This window comes from Cnephaeus nilssonii, assembly GCF_951640355.1.
Source record: "Cnephaeus nilssonii genome assembly, chromosome: 13".
Lineage (NCBI taxonomy): Eukaryota > Metazoa > Chordata > Mammalia > Chiroptera > Vespertilionidae > Cnephaeus > Cnephaeus nilssonii.
Window position 1 is genome coordinate 33,333,738 of NC_137084.1, and position 16,954 is coordinate 33,350,691.

Genomic DNA, 16,954 nt, shown 5'->3' on the forward strand with positions numbered 1-16,954 from the left:
ACAGGAAATATTTCGCTTTTGGAGAACAAGAAAAATTGGTTTATTTGCGCTACACTTACTAATTTGTGCAGTTATTCAGTGTCTGATAAGTTAATGTTCAAGAAAAAATATTAATTTTTATTAAAATGTTTTATTATTTTATGTTAACGATTACTCATTTACTTCAGCCCTTTGTATTTGGCATGTCTCTATGGAAATAAACCTACGTTTCTATGAAAATTGAAGCTTTTGTGTTTTTGTGGCCCACATAAACTTAAACCTTGTTTATTTGGCCCGTGTTAGCCTTTGAGTTTGACATGCTCGGTGTAAAGGAGGAAGGCGGATTCTCGGTCTCCCCGTGCCTTTGGCCATGAGTGGTTTACACCATTCTCTCTCCTGACTTTATCCTTTGGCCACACGTAGAGAGAACCATATGCTGCCATCTTATCTTTTTTAAAAAAATCCTCACTCGAGGATATTTTTCCATTGATTTTTAGAGAGAGGGAAAGACAGAGAGAAATATCGATGTGAGAGAAACACATCGATTGGTTGCCTCCTGCACGCGCCCTGGCCAGAGCCCGTGCCCTTGACCAGAATCGAACCTGGGACCCTTCAGTCCGCAGGCCAATCCTCTATCCACTGAGCCGATCCGGCTAGGGCCTATCCACTTTTAGTGTGTACACAGCGCTTACTGTTACTTTATTTGTTTTGCTGTTATTGACTGGGAAAGGAGGGCTTTTGTCTGCCTTCTTCATGGCTTTAATTCCAGTTCCTGTAAACAGTGCCTGGCACGGAGTAGATGCTCTGTAAATGTTTCTGGATAAATGAATGAACAAATACTTTGTGCTACATGTGAGCCCAGCTGTGCTGGATGTGAGATGAGCTTTACCAATAAAAACTGGCTAACAATGCCCGAAGCCCTTTCTTATACAATTCTCACTGAATCCTCAGAACAGGGTACCCGACTCCAATTTGTGGATGTGGAAACCTAGGCTCAGAAGGGTTATGTAATTTGTCCAAAGTCACCAAGTGAAGTGGTAGACCGGAGACCGCAGCCCAAGTCCATACAAGGTAGGCATCCTTTTCATCATCCATTTCTGAGCCCTGCACCCTGCCCCTTCCTCCCTGTGCGGAGATCTACATCAGATCCTGCTGCTGCCATGGCCCCGCCCGGGCACCGACTCATAGCCGTGTTCTCCAGTCGGCCAGCAGGGACCGGCTACGGAGCCAGGGCCTCTGGCTGACAACCCCTGAGCTACAGGTGGCAATTCTTCAACCCGTCTCCTCGTGCTGCCAAGGAGTCTTAGGAGTGGCCAGGGCTGTAGAGATCAGGGAGGCGGCCCACCGAGGGGCCTGGCGCAGGATTAGAGTCAGTCGGCACACACCCTGCGTGGCAGACCTGCGCTATTTTATTTCCCTACCCCCAGGACAATCCTGCGGGGTCAGCATGATTATATTGCTTCGTAGAGAAGAAAGCAAAGCGTCTGGAGGTTCGTGAACTGAGCGACAACAGCGGCCGGGGTTGGAAGGCCGCTCCGCCGCACCCCCAAGGGGTCTGAGCAAGTGCTGCAGGGAGCAGCGGGGAATCCTCGGCTGGGGACCAGCTCGTCTGCTCAGTCCAGCTGGCAGCTGGGCCACCTCAGCTGTTTGGGAGTCCCTGTGTCCCTCTGTGGGGACCAGCTGCTTCTGGCTGCCCTCACCTGTCCCCGGAAAGCATGGACTCCCGCCTGGTCAGGCGCCACGGCACTGGACGCCTTGGGCCCCGGCAGGCCAGATGGGATCAAACAAGGGGCATTGCAGAGAGGGAAGCCCAGGTGCATCCTGGCACTGCCTCTCGTAGCTGCGTATCCTTGGACACATTTCCAAACCTTCCTGTGCCTCAGTGTCCAAATCTATAACATGGGGATCCCCACGTGGGTGACTAGGAGTGCTCAGGGAGATAATGTGCTCACAGTACTCAGCCCAGGGGCTGTTCTCACAATGCCCGTTTCCTCCCCCATGCCCGCGTGTCCTCGCAGGCAGGTCAGTGGTTTTAGCAGCTTCCTTAAAGACCTGGTTTCTGGAAGACCTGCAGCCTGGGGAGCTGCAGCATTGCTCACCTAGGGACTAAGAGGACACAGTTTGGGGCCTGCCTTCCATGAAGTGGCCGACAGAGAACACTGGCATCTGGGGGGGGGGGGGCTTCTGTTCGCCCCAGCCCTTCCTGACCCTTGGCCCCTGGAGCCCAGCAGTGCCTTGGAGAGCAGCCTTCCTCCTCCATTGCCAGAGAGACCAACCTCTCCACCTATTACCTTCGCGTCTCCCTAAGCAGGTGGCTTTGGGTCAGGTTAGTGGCTCATGTCTCGTACCCCACTGGTCACACTCTTCGCCATGATAACCCAAGGGGACAAAAGCAGCTCTACTGAGGAATCCAGAGCTGGAGAAACCAAACCAACCCCACCCAACACCCGCTGGCTACACTGCCCAGTGATGGGTGCCACCATCTGAGAACCTTGGGTTTGATAAGGACTTACGCAAACTGTTCTCTGCAAATGCGTTTTGGCCCCATCTGCAATCTGAGTGAGGGGTCCTATAACCCTTGGTACGCATTTCAGGAGGCAGGAAACGGGCAGCAACCGATCCCTGCACACACACCTGCCCTCAGGTTGGGTAACATGGTGCATTTGAATCTATACGGGCCTAGGAGTGATGTTCTAATCTTCGGTTACGCCCTTTCTTGCACCCTTGACTGGGAAATTCACCCCCTGACCGACCGCTAGCTTACATGCTGTGTCCTGCGGGACGTGCTTCCTGACTTCCCCTCAATTGCTAAGGACCCCAGTGCCCCTTCTCAGAGCATGGTGAACTCAGTGTTTCCATGGAGCGTCTTGTTTGATTTCCACCTTCCCTCCTGGGCTCCTAGAGAGGAGGGGCCATTTTTGTCTTGGGCAACGCTATATCCCAGTGCCTGGCTTAGGACTCGGCGTGCAGTGGATTCTCCTCAAATAGTTGTTGAAATAAATGGATTAATCTAAGAAGTGAATGTGAAGCTCTTGTACTTCCTTTGACCTTCAAATTTAATTTAAAAATCACCTCAACGTATTTATTACTTCGATAATAAAAATGCTATTTAAAATAATGAAATGGATAAAAATATACGTAAATTTTCCTTAGGAAATGCTAGATATGACTGGAGTTCTTTAATTTGTCCAAAGCATAATTAAAATTCTTACTCATGCTTTCTTATATGCCACATTTCCCCATATTGGTTTCAGTTTTCTATGTGGGATTTAAATTTTAATCAGCTTTCTAGCCAAGATGTGGTCATATCATATACTGAATATGTTCTAAAGCATGATAATTAAAATGATGTAATATTCAGGATAAGAAATAAATATAAATTAGTGGCACAGACTGGAGTTCCCATGAACTTTAGAGAAGACTTATTCAAAATTAGGGGGCAAGAAAAGATTGCACAACAAGTGGGGTTCGGCTAACTTAATTGCAATTAAAAAATATCATAGTCACATCTAATATCACACACACAGTGTTAAACATAAAACAACCAGAGCAGAGAAAAAAATGTCAAGTTTTCTGATCTGTTAGACTCTGTTAGAGAAAAGTTAATTTTTCAGCTTTGCAACAGTAAAAGCAATCACAGAGGTAACTAATTAAATTAGACACCAACTAAAAACATCTGTGTCATGAAAACAGCAGTACTGAATTAGAGATAAATAATAACATGTTGGCCAAAAGGTCTCCCACTAGTGTGACTGACAAATGTTAATATCTATTGCATCTCCAGAGCTAATCCAAATCCATAAGAAAATAGCACAATCTCAAAAGATAAGAGGAAACATTTCAAAACAGAACTTCCAAAAACACCACAAAAGAAAAGAGGCAATCAAGAATTTTATGGGATTCAGGTCACTGGTGACTCAGGTCACTCATAGGATGAGTTCTGTCTCCTCATGTATTTCAAATAATCCCCAATAGCGAGCTTTTGGTGTTGCAGAAACTCAATAATGCCACTAGAGGGCGCTCTATCCATGCTCTAGGCTGAAATCCTGGGTGCATGGAGGAAGGTTTCCTGACTTGGAAAACTGTATATAACCTGGAGGCATCGAGGACTCCGGGTCCATCTGGCTGATTAGATCCTCTAGCCCAGTCTTCCTTTACAATCCTGAGGACATCAATGGGTCTGAGCAAGTGCTATAGGGAGCAGGGAGGGTGCTGTGCCTTCAGCCCTGGAGAAAGATACCTCTGACCTTATGGCTTGGGTGATTATGGGGCACAGAACTCCAGAGGCCGGATTTCTGGTGAGGGTGACCGTGTCTCCAATACACTCGCCTCACCATCTGTCTCTAAAACACGGACGTTGTCTAATCAAATGTTAATTAAAACAGGGTGGCCGGAATAGTTAAGGGGACTCATTATGTGAAAAGGAACATAAATTCTTTAAAATAAAATCTCTACTATTTTATTTTTTTAAGAACTGAAATTTCTTTTTAAAAGTCTCAGTAATTCCTGGCATCCGGACTAGACCAGAGGAACTGGGTGGTGGACCCTCAGAATTGATTTGCAGGAACCTTGGGCATTTTCTATGCCGGTGCCAGAGGAACTAGTGACGGATGTGGGTTTCGTTGAGAATTTGTCTTTCCTGTCTCTACCTGCGCTCTGGGCTGTGGGAGCCACAGCTTGATTTATTGAGCTAAACAAGTCAGCAGCTAATTTGTTCATTCGTGGCTGTCCTTTGAGAAGTGGTCCTGTGGATAAAGATGAAGATCATTGAAAAACAAGTCAGTTTCCACGGGCAGGACCTGGCAAAGTAGGTCACCCTGGCTTTCCACTGGCCCGAGGGAGGCTGGAATCCCATTAACCTCAATCGAGCGGGCTCGGTGAGGAGGGGCAGGGCTGTGTCTGCAAAACAAAACTTGGCTGCGTGGAGGCTTCTCATTTGACTTCCTAATGAGATGTGGAAGGGGGAAGGGGACCATGGGTATGTATTGGGTAATATCAAAGGAAAGTAGCTGTCCCTTCACAAGCTGATAGCCCAGAGCGGAGAGGGTTTGGGTGTTGGGGAGGTCTGAGTGTTTGCCATCAATTAATTCTGTTTCACTGGGGTCTTAGGACGTCTGAGGGATGGGTGAAGGGTCCACAAATATTTTTTTCCAATTTTTCAAAAGTCTCTCCAATCTTAAAAAAGAAAGAAAGGAAGAAAGAAAAGCAAAGAAGAAAAAAGGTCCATTGATTCTTTCATCCCCTTGGAGCTCCTGCCCAGTCTCTTCTTTCACAGCAAGCGTCACTGACTGTCTGTACTCACTGACTCCATAACCTCGTTTCCTGTGCACATTTCGCCCTGTTCCAGGCTGTTTACCTCTCCCCCCTTCACTCTGCAGAAAGGAGTCCCAATGAGGTCACCAATGGATCTTTATGTGGATAAACCCAATGGGCATTTTGCAGCTCTAATCTCACTTGATTTCTCATCTGCACTGGACGCAGGCTGACCACTCTCTCCTCAAATGCTTTCTTCACATGGCCTCCCTGACACCAAGCTTCCTCTCCCAATTTCTTGCCTATTCCTTTCCTGTTTCCTTTGCAGGTGAGTCCTCCTCAGCATTAAATGTTGGAGCTCCTTGGGTCTCACTCTAAAGTCCTTGACTTAGTCTCAAGCTCTCTCTCATCCAAACCATGTCGCTGTCTCCCATTCCTTGTTGACTCAGTGTATACTCCCCAGGACCTTCAGAGCTCCGCAGTTAACTGTGTACGGATCGCCTCCAACTGGATATCTTGAAGCCATTTCCAACACATCCCATCCAGAACCGAACTCACGATCTTCCCATTGAACGTCATCTGATGTTCCACATCTTATGAGAGGCCCCACCAACTCATTAATTATGCATCTTGACCTGTCTGCCTCTCTCATCCTCCTTACCTAACTGATCGCCATGGCCTGTCAATCTCTCAGGTCTCTGCGCCTCTCCATCTCCACTACCACCACCCTAGTCAAAGTCACTATTAATTCTCCCTGAACCTCTGCAACAGCCTCCTCACTGGTGTCACCTCATCTACTCTTACCCTTTTCATATTGGAGCCAGAGTGTTGTTATTGCTTTCACCTAAATCTGATCATGTCATTCCGCTCAAAACCCTTCAATGATTTCCCATTACTCATAATGTAAAAATCAAAATCCCTAATGTTGCGTGGGTTGGCCCCACACCAAACTCATCTTTGATTTATGGATATAGTCATACCATACCCTGTTAGTACTTTATGCTCTGCTCCCTGCTCAGGGCTTTTGCACATAATGGTCTCTCTAGACTTTCTAGAATGTTCTCCCCTTGCTTTGCTTCTTTACCTAGTTAACTCCTATTGATTCCTGAACTCTTAGCTCAATTCTCATTTCCTTAAGGAAGATTCCTTTGACCCTCCCCTCCCCCCAGGCTGGGTTGAGGTTCCAATCACACACTCTGATGGCAGCTTATGTCTTTATTTCACAGACACATCACATCTGTCATCATTGGTGAATGTCTCTCCCCCATTAAACTGTAAGCTCCATGAGAACCTCTGCTCTGCTCACCCCTGGGTCCCTAAGGACCTTTCACAGGACTTTCCTTTGGAGACCCCCCCATAAAATGTTTGTTGAGGTAACTAAATGTTTCAGTCATCCTTTTCTTTTTAAGTTTTAAAAAAATTGATTTCAGACAGAGGTAGAGAGAGATAGAAACATTGATGAGAGAGAAACATTGATCAGCTGCCTCCTGCATGCTTCCTACTGGGGATGGAGCCTGCAACCCGGCATGTGCTTTGACCAGGAATTGAACTGAGACCTCCTGGTGCACGGGATGATGCTCAACTAACTGAGCTACACCTGCCAGGCTCAGTCATCCTTGATAGGACACAGGGTAAGTGTAAGTTCATACTGTTTTTTGTTTGTTTTTGGTGGGAGTAAGACAATTTGGTGGTCACACTGCTATTTCATGCTGCTCAGAAGTCCAATTGACATATATGTTTTGATTGATTAAGAAATGGATAATGAATGGTTACTTAATTGTAGTGAAGAGCGTAGGCACTGGAGTCAGCTGGATACTGTTTGAATTCCAGTTCCTCCGCTGATGGAGCTGGATGCTGAGATTGGACCTGTCATACCACCTCCGAGCCTTAGTCCCATCATCAGTAAAAGTGAGGGTCATAATCCTTACGGGGTTTATTATGGGGGATAATGCAAGGACTTTTTTTAAAAAATTTTTTTATTGAATATGGTATCACATAGTTGTCCTCATCCCAGTGCAAGGATTTAAAAAAAAAAATATGTTTTGTTGTTTTTTTACAGAGAGAGAGTTAGAAACATCGATGAGAGAGAAACATCGATCAGCTGCCTCCTGCACACCTCCTACTGGGGATGTGCCCGCAACCCAGGTACATGCCCTTGACCGGAATCAAACCTGGGACCTCTCAGTCCGCAGGCCGACGCTCTATCCACTGAGCCAAACCAGTTAGGGCAGTCCAAGGATTAAGTGGAATAAGGAAGGTAAGTGCCTCGTAGGGTATCTGGCAAATAGTAGGTGCTCAGGGTAAAAGGATTTCTCTCTGCTTCCTTTCTTCTCTCCCCTCCTCCCTCTTTCCTTCCTGAAGCATCTTGCTTTACAGTTTATGTCTTTCTAAACCCAGGCTCCTTAAGGGAAAATGGTGTAAGGTTTCCTAACTGGTGTAATTTGTCATCCACAAATTCTGTGGCCCAGATGGCTCCAGCCCCTTCCTGTATTTGAGCCCCTGCTTGTTCAGAGAACCAGAGGTGAGGAACTCTTCACATCTAGGTTCTGGGAGCCTGGGGGCTGGGAGAAGCTGAGGAGAGAGCCTGAGCAAACAGGATTCAGAGTGGACATTTTTTTCTGATTGATGTGATTTATGCAAAGAGGGCTGAGGGCTTTTGTGAATTCACATCAGTGTTGTTTGGTGGGACTAGCATGAGACAGGCAAATGCCCGCTCACTGGTAGAGAGCACAGGGCAGCAGGCACTGCAGCTATTGCTTCTTGACGGAAAGGCACTTCCAAGCCTGGGCAGGTTTTCAACTACAGTCAACCCTTGAACAACAAGTGCCTGGGTCCACTTAACAGGGTGGGGCAAAGTAGGTTTACAGTTGTTCCTATGGAAAATAACACAATAGTCAATAATACAGGAATAAGCTTAGTTTTTCATGTACTCACAACTGTAAGCCTACTTTTACCCTGTATATGGGGAATTTTTTTCAGTAAATACATACAGTCCTGTCCTACATGTATTTTCTCTTCCTGATGATTTTCTTCATAACGGTTTCTTTTTTCTAGCTTACTTTATTGTAAGAATACGGTGTATAATAAATAAAGCATGTAACTATGTGGCAATCGACTGTTATGTTAATGGTAAGGCTTCTGGTCAACAGAAGGCTATCAGTAGGTAAGTTTTTGGGGGAGTCAAAAGTTATATGTGGACTATCAGCTGTGCGAGGGGTTGGCACTCCTATCCCGTGTTGTTTAAGGGCTAGCTTACTCTGGTCTCAACTTCCTCAGAGGAGATCCAGAGCAAGGCGTGGAGGTCACAGCAAGCTAGAAGAAGCCTCCACTGCAGCCAGCTGGGCTGCCCGTGGTTAGCTGGTTTCAGGCCCCACTCAGGGCCTCAGTCCCACCAGACCGGGGTCACTCCAGGGCAAGGAGCAGCCTTTCAGACTCAGCCCCGTGGTGCCTCCGGCCCAAAGACTTCCTGACCTCTCTCCGACCTGGGCTGGTGTGTGCTCCATCTCTGGGTTCCCAGAGCCACTCATATCCTCACCATGACACGTATCCCCTGGAGCGCACAGGGCTACCACAGTGCCATTATAGTATTCATATTCTGTGCATATGGTGCCACTTGGACTTGCGCAGAGCAGACCTGGAGTGGCAGAACTCTGTGTATTGTCTGTCTCCCTCTTGGCTGGCCATTCCAAAGGGCGGGGACTGTGTATAGGGCTGGCACATAGTAGGGGATGAGCCATTAGTTTCCTGAGTGGTTAAACAGGTGGGCACCAGGCGCCTGGCAACAGCTTCCCTGCCACCAGCTGGTCATGTGTGAGTGAGTGCTCCTCTTCCCTCCGCTCCTGCTGGAGTCTTCCTTGTACTTCCTTTCCTACCATTTTGTGTTTGCCTTTTCTCCCACTGAGTATCTCACACACTTCCCACCCCCTCTCCCCATGTTGTTGCCATCTTCATCAATGTCATCATTAGTGGAAGCAGATTGCTCCACAGAGGGGCTAGCCAAGCCATTCCCATAAACCATTTTCTGTTGCTTGACTCGGAACTTTGTCTGCTCCAGGCCTTGCACCCATAAAGGATAAATGAAATCAAGCTTTGTTCAAAGAATTTCATGGGATTCAGAGTGGCCGCAGTGAGGTGCAGAGTGGGGAGCAATAAGACATGGGCCCTGAAAAAAAAAAAAAAAGGAGGCAGGGGCTGAAGCGTGTGATGCTCGCTGTGTCTCACAGGTGAACTGAGGAGAGCAGACTTGATCCTGGAGGTCACGGAGGGATTCTAAGCCAGGAAATCAGATTTGAATTCTTAAAGATCACTCTGGTAACTGTGTGGATGAGGGATCAGATGGCAAGACCATAGAAGAGAGGAGAATTGGAGTAGACTAGGTGAGAAACTAACAGTGGGAGAATGGCCAGGTGAGGACTGATTTGTGAGATACTCAGAAGGAAACATCAATAGGAATCAGTGATGGGTTCCATTTTGTTTTTTTGTAAAAAATATTTTTATTAATTTCAGAAAGGAAGGGAGAGGGAGAGAGAGATAGAAACATCACCGATGAGAGCGAATCCTTGATCAGCTGCCTCCTGCACGCCCCCAACTAGAGACTGAGCCCACAACGCAGGCATGTGCTTTGACATCCTGTTTCATAGGTCGATGCTCGACCACTGAGCCACACCGGCCAGGCTCACTTTTGGATATGATGAATTCAAGGTCCATGTGGGCCACCCACAGAGAAGTGTCCAAGAAATTGATGGATGGATTTAGCTTCCTACCTACATACCTACCTGGGGGAGTGGTAGTTTTGGGAGCCATCAGCATACCGGTAGTCACCAAATGCATGGGAGAATGAAATCTCCAAGAGACAGAATAGAACAAAAAGATGGAGACTGAGAGTGGAACCTGGGGTAAACCTGGCTTTCCATGAGGCAGATTTGCTTAGAGTGAGCACACGTATTTGAGGCTGAGAACGTAAGTGAATACCTCCTGGTTAACCCTTATTCTGAGTTGTGTCCTCTGCGGTGTTAGAGCCATTGGAGGAAACAGAGGCCAAGCCTGCATTCCTGAGAAGATAGGGGCACCTGTGATACTCCACCCATGGGCAGTGCACCGCACCTGTTTGTCCATCTAAGAGGTATTGCTGACTTTAATGACCCACTTGGCATGGGTGGCTGTTAGGTGGGTGGCTCCGAGGACAAGGCCAGGACCAGGGCAGGGCAGAGCCAGGGTCTGTCTGTTACTTACACGTTGAGAGGCTGCCAGGCTGGCCACTGAGCTTTGGCTTTGATGACGGTGAGGACCTCATCGCTCTGCAAAAGAGGACCACAGACACTTAGTGAGGAGAGCTGGGCTCATGGGAACATAAGGGCTTTGACATGGTCACACTGTCTACCGCCCCTCACTTACCTGCCTTTGAGGCTCTACCTGCCCAGGTGTGGGGGCCATCCAGCCCCAGGGTGGGCAAGCCCTGGGGCCCCAGTAATCCCAGGAGGTGGGGCTGAGTGTCCAGTGTGCCTGGTGCGTCCTGGGCACCAATGGGTCCACTGAGCCACACCTTTGGTTTGAAGCTCAGCCCATCTCTTCCCCTCTGGAGCCAGGCTCTGACCTGGACTCCTCCTTGGATGGCCAGACTTCCATATTGTGTCTAGCCTGGAGGGAAGACTGTGTGCTCTGTCCAGATACTGACTGGGCCTGGACTGTAGCAGGAGCTGCAACGCAGCCAACAACCAGCCCCAATGATTGTCACACCCAAGGCCTTTCCTGCTGTTGAGACTCAGGTACTGGATTAGACTCCTTGGGTTGAGGCGGCCAGAATAAAGCTGGGGGCCCACACCCCTGTGCCACTCATGTTATTATGCTCCATTTTGCTTTGGACAGTGTGTAGAGCACCCTTAAAGTGTAGGAACCTAAAATATTTTTTTGGGAAGAACCTAACAGTTAACATTTTGAAGGCAAGCATTAAGTCATCATTGTGGGGGGAAAATCAGAACTTTGCTGATCTTGCTAAACTCTAAGGTTTGTTTCGGTTTTTATTTTCAATTACACACTGGGAGTGAGGGGGTATCACACTCTTTTCAAGGCTTAATACTTCCATAGTCCAAATTTGGCTCTGGCTGGGGACGTTCCCCAGAATGGATTCAGCTGGTTCTGGATCTACCTCCCCTTCCTTTGGCCTGGGCTCAGCAGTGTTCAGACACCACTGCCCATTACACACCGAAAAGCCCAGAATGTCATCAGCTGGGAAGCAAGAGTTTTGTTGTTGACTGAACAGGTCCCTGAGTTCCAGGAGGGCAGAGACTTGCTTGGTTGGCTCACGGCTCTGCCCCAGTAATTTTTTTTAAATATATTTTTATTGATTTCAGAGAGGAAGGAAGAGGGAGAGAGAGATAGAAACATCAATGATGAGAGGGAATCATTGATTGGCTGCCTCCTGCACACCCCCTACTGGGGATAGAGCCCACAACCTGGGCATGTGCCCTTACTGGGAATCGAACCATGACCACCTGGTTCATAGGTTGACACTCAACCACTGAGCCACACCAGCTGGGCTGCCTAGAACATATTTGGAATGAGTTGGCGGATTTCTTCTTAGTTGGGTACCTTGCCCAGAAAATCCCACAGCCCTGAGGAAACTCGGAGGAGGTCAGAGGTGTCTCCAGGATCAGGCCCAAAGATTAGAAAAGGCCTTTGGTCTGGATGCCTTGCCTGCAGCCCAGGAAGGAGTAGGTGGGTGGTGGGCCTGAGAGGAAGGAGATCAGCCAGATCCAGGTTGGCCTGGGTGCTAGAGGGACAAGCCACAGAAGCACCCCACCCACCGCCATCCCGGGGAACCTTGCAGCCTCTCCTGAACTCAGGCCTCCCTGGGGTTCCCTCTTTTAATCAGAGGAAAGATTCACTGGGTGCATAAACACCCCACATTCACATCCTCAGGGAGAGCATGTCTAAGTCCTGAGAGGTTTACACTTCTCATGAGAGACATTCTGATTTGTTGAGAATGTCTCCCTGATTCTTTCCTAATAAATACCTGTTGAATAACTGAGAGAAGCTGCTTATCATGAAGTCACTTGTGAGACCTAACCTATCTCCCGAATGCCAGCGCTGGGTCTCCCATGACCTGGGTTTCCTGTGGTCATCATATATTCCGCGTCCCACACTGAACTCTTCATCTGACCCCGGAGCCCTGCTCCTCCTCCAGCCGGCGCCATCTGGGCTAAAGGCACATCCACCCGCTGCCTGAACCAGACACCAGGCATTGCCAGCATTCCTCTTTCTCCCATCCCTTCACGGCGGTCCGGCCCCAAGACCCACTGTGTTCACCGCCTGTGAGCCCCTCCACAGCCTCCTCACTGGTCTCTCAGTCTCCTGTACCTTCTTGCTTTCCCCCAGCCCACCCTCCCCCAACCTATCCGTTCCTTGCCTAAACCCTGCAGCAGCTCCCCACAGCTTCCATAATTTTTAAATTCCTGGTATAGGTTTTTGATTTTTAATTCCAGAATAATCCATGCTTATTGTAGACAAAATTAGCACCACAGAAGCACACAATGTAAATGTTGAGCTCTTTCCACTTTAGCATCTACCCTGCCTTCTGCCTCCTTCTCCAGAATGTTACAGCTTTGGTGTGTATCATTCCAGGCCTTCTACTACGCATATGCAACTAGGTGTGTGTGTGTGCATACATTAGATACAGCTTTCGTACTGGATATCTTATTCTGCACCATGATTTTTACATTTTCCCCTTAAATATTATATCACGGGGACCTTTCCATGTCAGTAGCTACAGCATTTTAGAAGATCTTCAAATTATGGTAAGCTTGGTCAAGACTAATAAGAAAGAAATCCAGGAGATGAGATACTGTCTGATGATGATCATTTTGCCCTCAAAGAAATGCTTTACTAAAAAGAAAATAATCAGTGTGGGTGGAGTTACAGTGGCTTTGCATTGCAATTCAATCTTGGTTTTTGAGTCCTAACTAATGACATATTGATTTTGTTTTTTTGCAGAATAACTCAACAAAAATTGTTTGGAACCATCATTAGTGTTTATTTATGGTGATGAAATTCTGTCTAGTTTTCAGAGCTATGGAGGCCCGGAGGATGGTGGGTCCGTGCGTGTGGGCATTAGAACAGCTTGCTGCTGGAATTTGTTTCATCTGGTGGTGCCACACCATCTGCAGGATCAACTGCTTATTGTTCCTTGTTTGCGATCATTCGTGTCATCCAATGAAGCAAGAATGCACGGGCGTTCTGCAACATTCACTTTAAAAGCGAAATATTTTTGTTGCTGCATCAAAATTCTCTGGCAGCACCTAAGTCTTACAGGATTGGAGAGTGCCTGGCGTGTTCATGGCCATATCTAAATGCTATGGACGGGTGATGAGTGAATTTCTGAAAAAGCAAAGCCACATCATGTATTCTATATATGTGTAGAATTCCATAGCATGGATGTTCTTGCATGTTTTTTAACCAACATTATTGGCATATATTTAACTGTTGCCATAAATGATACTATGATGAACATTTGTGCATGTATTTCTGTATTTACAAATCCAAGTGTTCCTGTGTCATAGATTCCCAGGAATGATTACTAATAAAAGATGAAGCACATGGAAAATTTTGGCAGAGTCTACCAATTTGTCCTCAAATGTCTGTATCATTTTATGCTCCAGCAAGAATGTGTATGTGCCCATGTCGTCACAACCTTGGCACCCTGGATACTATAATTCTCGTTAGTATCCAGGGGTCCTCAAACTTTTTAAACAGGGGGCCAGTTCACTGTCCCTCAGACCATTGGAGGGCTGGACTATAGTTTTAAAAAAAACTATGAACAAATTCCTATGCACACTGCACATATCTTATTTTGAAGTAAAAAAAAAACAAAACGGCCAAAACACCCGCATGTGGCCCGCGGGCCGTAGTTTGAGGATGCCTGGTGACTCATCCAGAAGGCAGGCATGTCGTATGGCTGAGAGCCCAAGCGCAGGAGTCATACCCAAGTTCAAATCCTGGTTTCACCATTTACTAGTTCTATGTCCTTTGACAAGTCTCTTGACCTCTCTTAGTTTTCTCACCTGTGAAATGGGGTTAACAAGAGTATCTACTGCATTGGATTGTCAGGGGGATTAAATAACACAATTCATATAATGTGCTAATACAGTGCCTCTATCAGCACAAATATTAGCTGCTGTTCTCATTCTTATTTACATTCTGGCCACGCTGATATTGGAATCGATGTGCACGGCCTGAGCACAGAAAGTGGGGCATGTAGTTGCATCTCCAAACCGACAAAGCCTCAGGAGAACCGGGAAACTCAGGGAGCAAATGACGGGAGGTTTCCGTGACTCGGTGCGCCCTGGATGGGGCCACTGGGGCACTAGGCGTTTTACATTTTAAAGAACGGAGGATTTAACATTCAGAGCAAGCAATCCAAACTTCAGATTTAAATGCAAAGCCATTTCACAAGTCTCTAAGGCACAGAAAGGATCTTTCAACGATCCTTAGAGCCCTCACACATCTCTCCTAGGACCCCTTTCAAACAAAGTGTTTCAAGGCATTCACAGTTCATGCCTCATTTGCATGACGTTAGCAGTTTTCCAGAGATATGCCAATTAAAAAAAAAAAAACACCCCAAAACTACAGGTCACTCGTGTCCATCTTCACAGGGACGCGTGCTTTCATTTTGCTTTTGATAAACATATTGGGAAGATGTGACAGCTGTACTCAAGACTTCTTAGTTACTGGGACCAAGTCGGAATCACACGGCCCCACACAGGCCAGGGGCTGAGGTCAGAGCCAGAGGAGGGAGGGTTCGTGTGGAGTGAAGACAGGCTGGGACTGGTTGGAGGCAGAAATCACATCGATGTCAGGAGATGCCAAGACTGAGCAGAGCAGACAGCAAGAATGTGAGTCTGAGGGGGTCAGGGCAGGGGCTGGTGTTTGAACCAACCTTACCCCACACGGACCCTCCCGTGCCCTCCCTGCCTTGCTCCTCACCTCCTCCTCTGCTGGTATTGTCCTGGGTCCTGCCCTTCTGCCTTCACCTTCTAGTCCTGAACCACACCTGTTCCAATCCAAGGCCCCTTTGCTCCGGGAAGCACTGAGGCCAAGCTCTCCCCCCATTGCAGGTCCTGCCCCACACCTGCAGTCTGAGCCCCCCACCCTACCTGCCTCCTCCCCCCAGCAAGAGAAATGGATACAATCCATAATTAGACAGGGAAAGCAATTGAAACAGGGAGAAGCAACAATAATAGTGATCTATTGTTTTTCTGTGCGAGGCACCTTGCTAATTACATTCATATAGTATCTTATTTAATCTTTACAACACATTCCAAGGTAGGCATATGCTTTTTTAATGTTCAGAAACGCATTTATTTGGTCAAATTAGTTACTCAGTCAATGGCAGAGTTTAGACCTCAGCCGGGGTTCCTAGGGAGACCACACCCACGGCTCTGGGAACCCAGGCAGAGGGCAGCTAGGAGTGGGGAAGCTGCGGTGCAGGGTCCGGGTGAAAGGTCAGCCCAGCGCTGGCCCATGCCTCTGCGCCTGTGAGAGCATATCTGAGAGCTGAACATTGCAGCCACACTCGGAGGACTGTCCGTGTTCACAATACCGTCACCGGGAGTGCTGCCCTGGGTTTGAAGCAGGGGGGGGGGGGGGGGGGGAGGCACAGGGGCCTTGAGTTGGGGAGAAACTGTCGGCTACCAAAGACCGGGAAACCCAATGACACCAAATGCACGCGCAGTGATACCCGTGCATGCGCACCGACAGCCCTGCCCCATCGTGCGTCTTGGTGCATTTATCAGCTTGTTTCCTATGAAAACCTTTGGGGGAATAGCTATGATCCCATTTTGCAGATGAGGAAACTGAGGTTCAGAGAAGTCACATGGCTTGTTGAAAATCACCAGGAATCAACTCAGGCTCTTCCCACCTCGCCTGACTATTCTTTTTCTCTATCTCCCTCTCATCCCTCCCCCATTTTGCTTGCTGTGTGTGTGTGTGTGTGTGTTTTCCCCAGCAAGAGTGTGGCTGCCCTGGCTGACAGTTTTCTCCCAGGAGGCGCAGGGTCACCAGGTTTCCTCTGGGAGGGCAGCGTCCATCATTCTGCGTTAAGACCCGAATGAGCAGTGTTTGGCCCCATTTTTTTTTTTTCTTCTACCCTTTCCCAGAATGCCCACTTACCACCCATAACATTTATTCTGATGGCTTCCACCTCCGAAGGGAAGTGGAAAGTCATCCCTCTGTGAGTGTCCTGGGGATGAGCAGCAGGAAATGAGCCATTTTATGAGGTGATAATGGAGCTATAAGCATCTTTAAAGTCAATTGTGCCCAACGGTCCCTCCCATCATTTCAACAGCCTCTAGGTTTATGGGGTCATAAATAAAAACAGACACCTCATATTTCTTGGTGCTTTATAGCTTGCCCCTGGTCTCATTGGTTTCCGCTGTCACCCTCTGGAGTAAGCAGGCGAATGGTCCCATTTCTCAGATGAAGTAACTGAGACTCACCTCTCTCCTCTGAACCTGCTCTGGTCAAGGGCACCAATGAGCTCTCCACGGCCCAGCTCTTAGCTTCTATGATGCCTCCGTAGCACTTGACACAGCTGGTCACTCCCTCTGCCTGAAGCTCGGTCTGCCTGGCTCTGGCGCTTGCTGTCTCCTCACTGGCCACCCCTCCCCAGTGTCCTTTGATGGCCCTTCTTCGCCTTCCTCCAAACACTGAAGCGCCCTGGGTTCAAGCC

General features: G+C 47.9%; 1 protein-coding gene across 1 annotated transcript in view; it reads right to left on the reverse strand.

Annotated features, from left to right (window-relative positions):
• The window catches only part of SPON1 (spondin 1), a 261,366-nt gene that overhangs the window by 17,677 nt on the left and 226,735 nt on the right, over positions 1-16,954 (reverse strand). Inside the window, exon 7 of the mRNA XM_079787932.1 lies at positions 10,465-10,529. Coding sequence (XP_079644058.1) covers positions 10,465-10,529 — 65 coding nt within the window. The remainder of the gene's footprint in view (positions 1-10,464; positions 10,530-16,954) is intronic.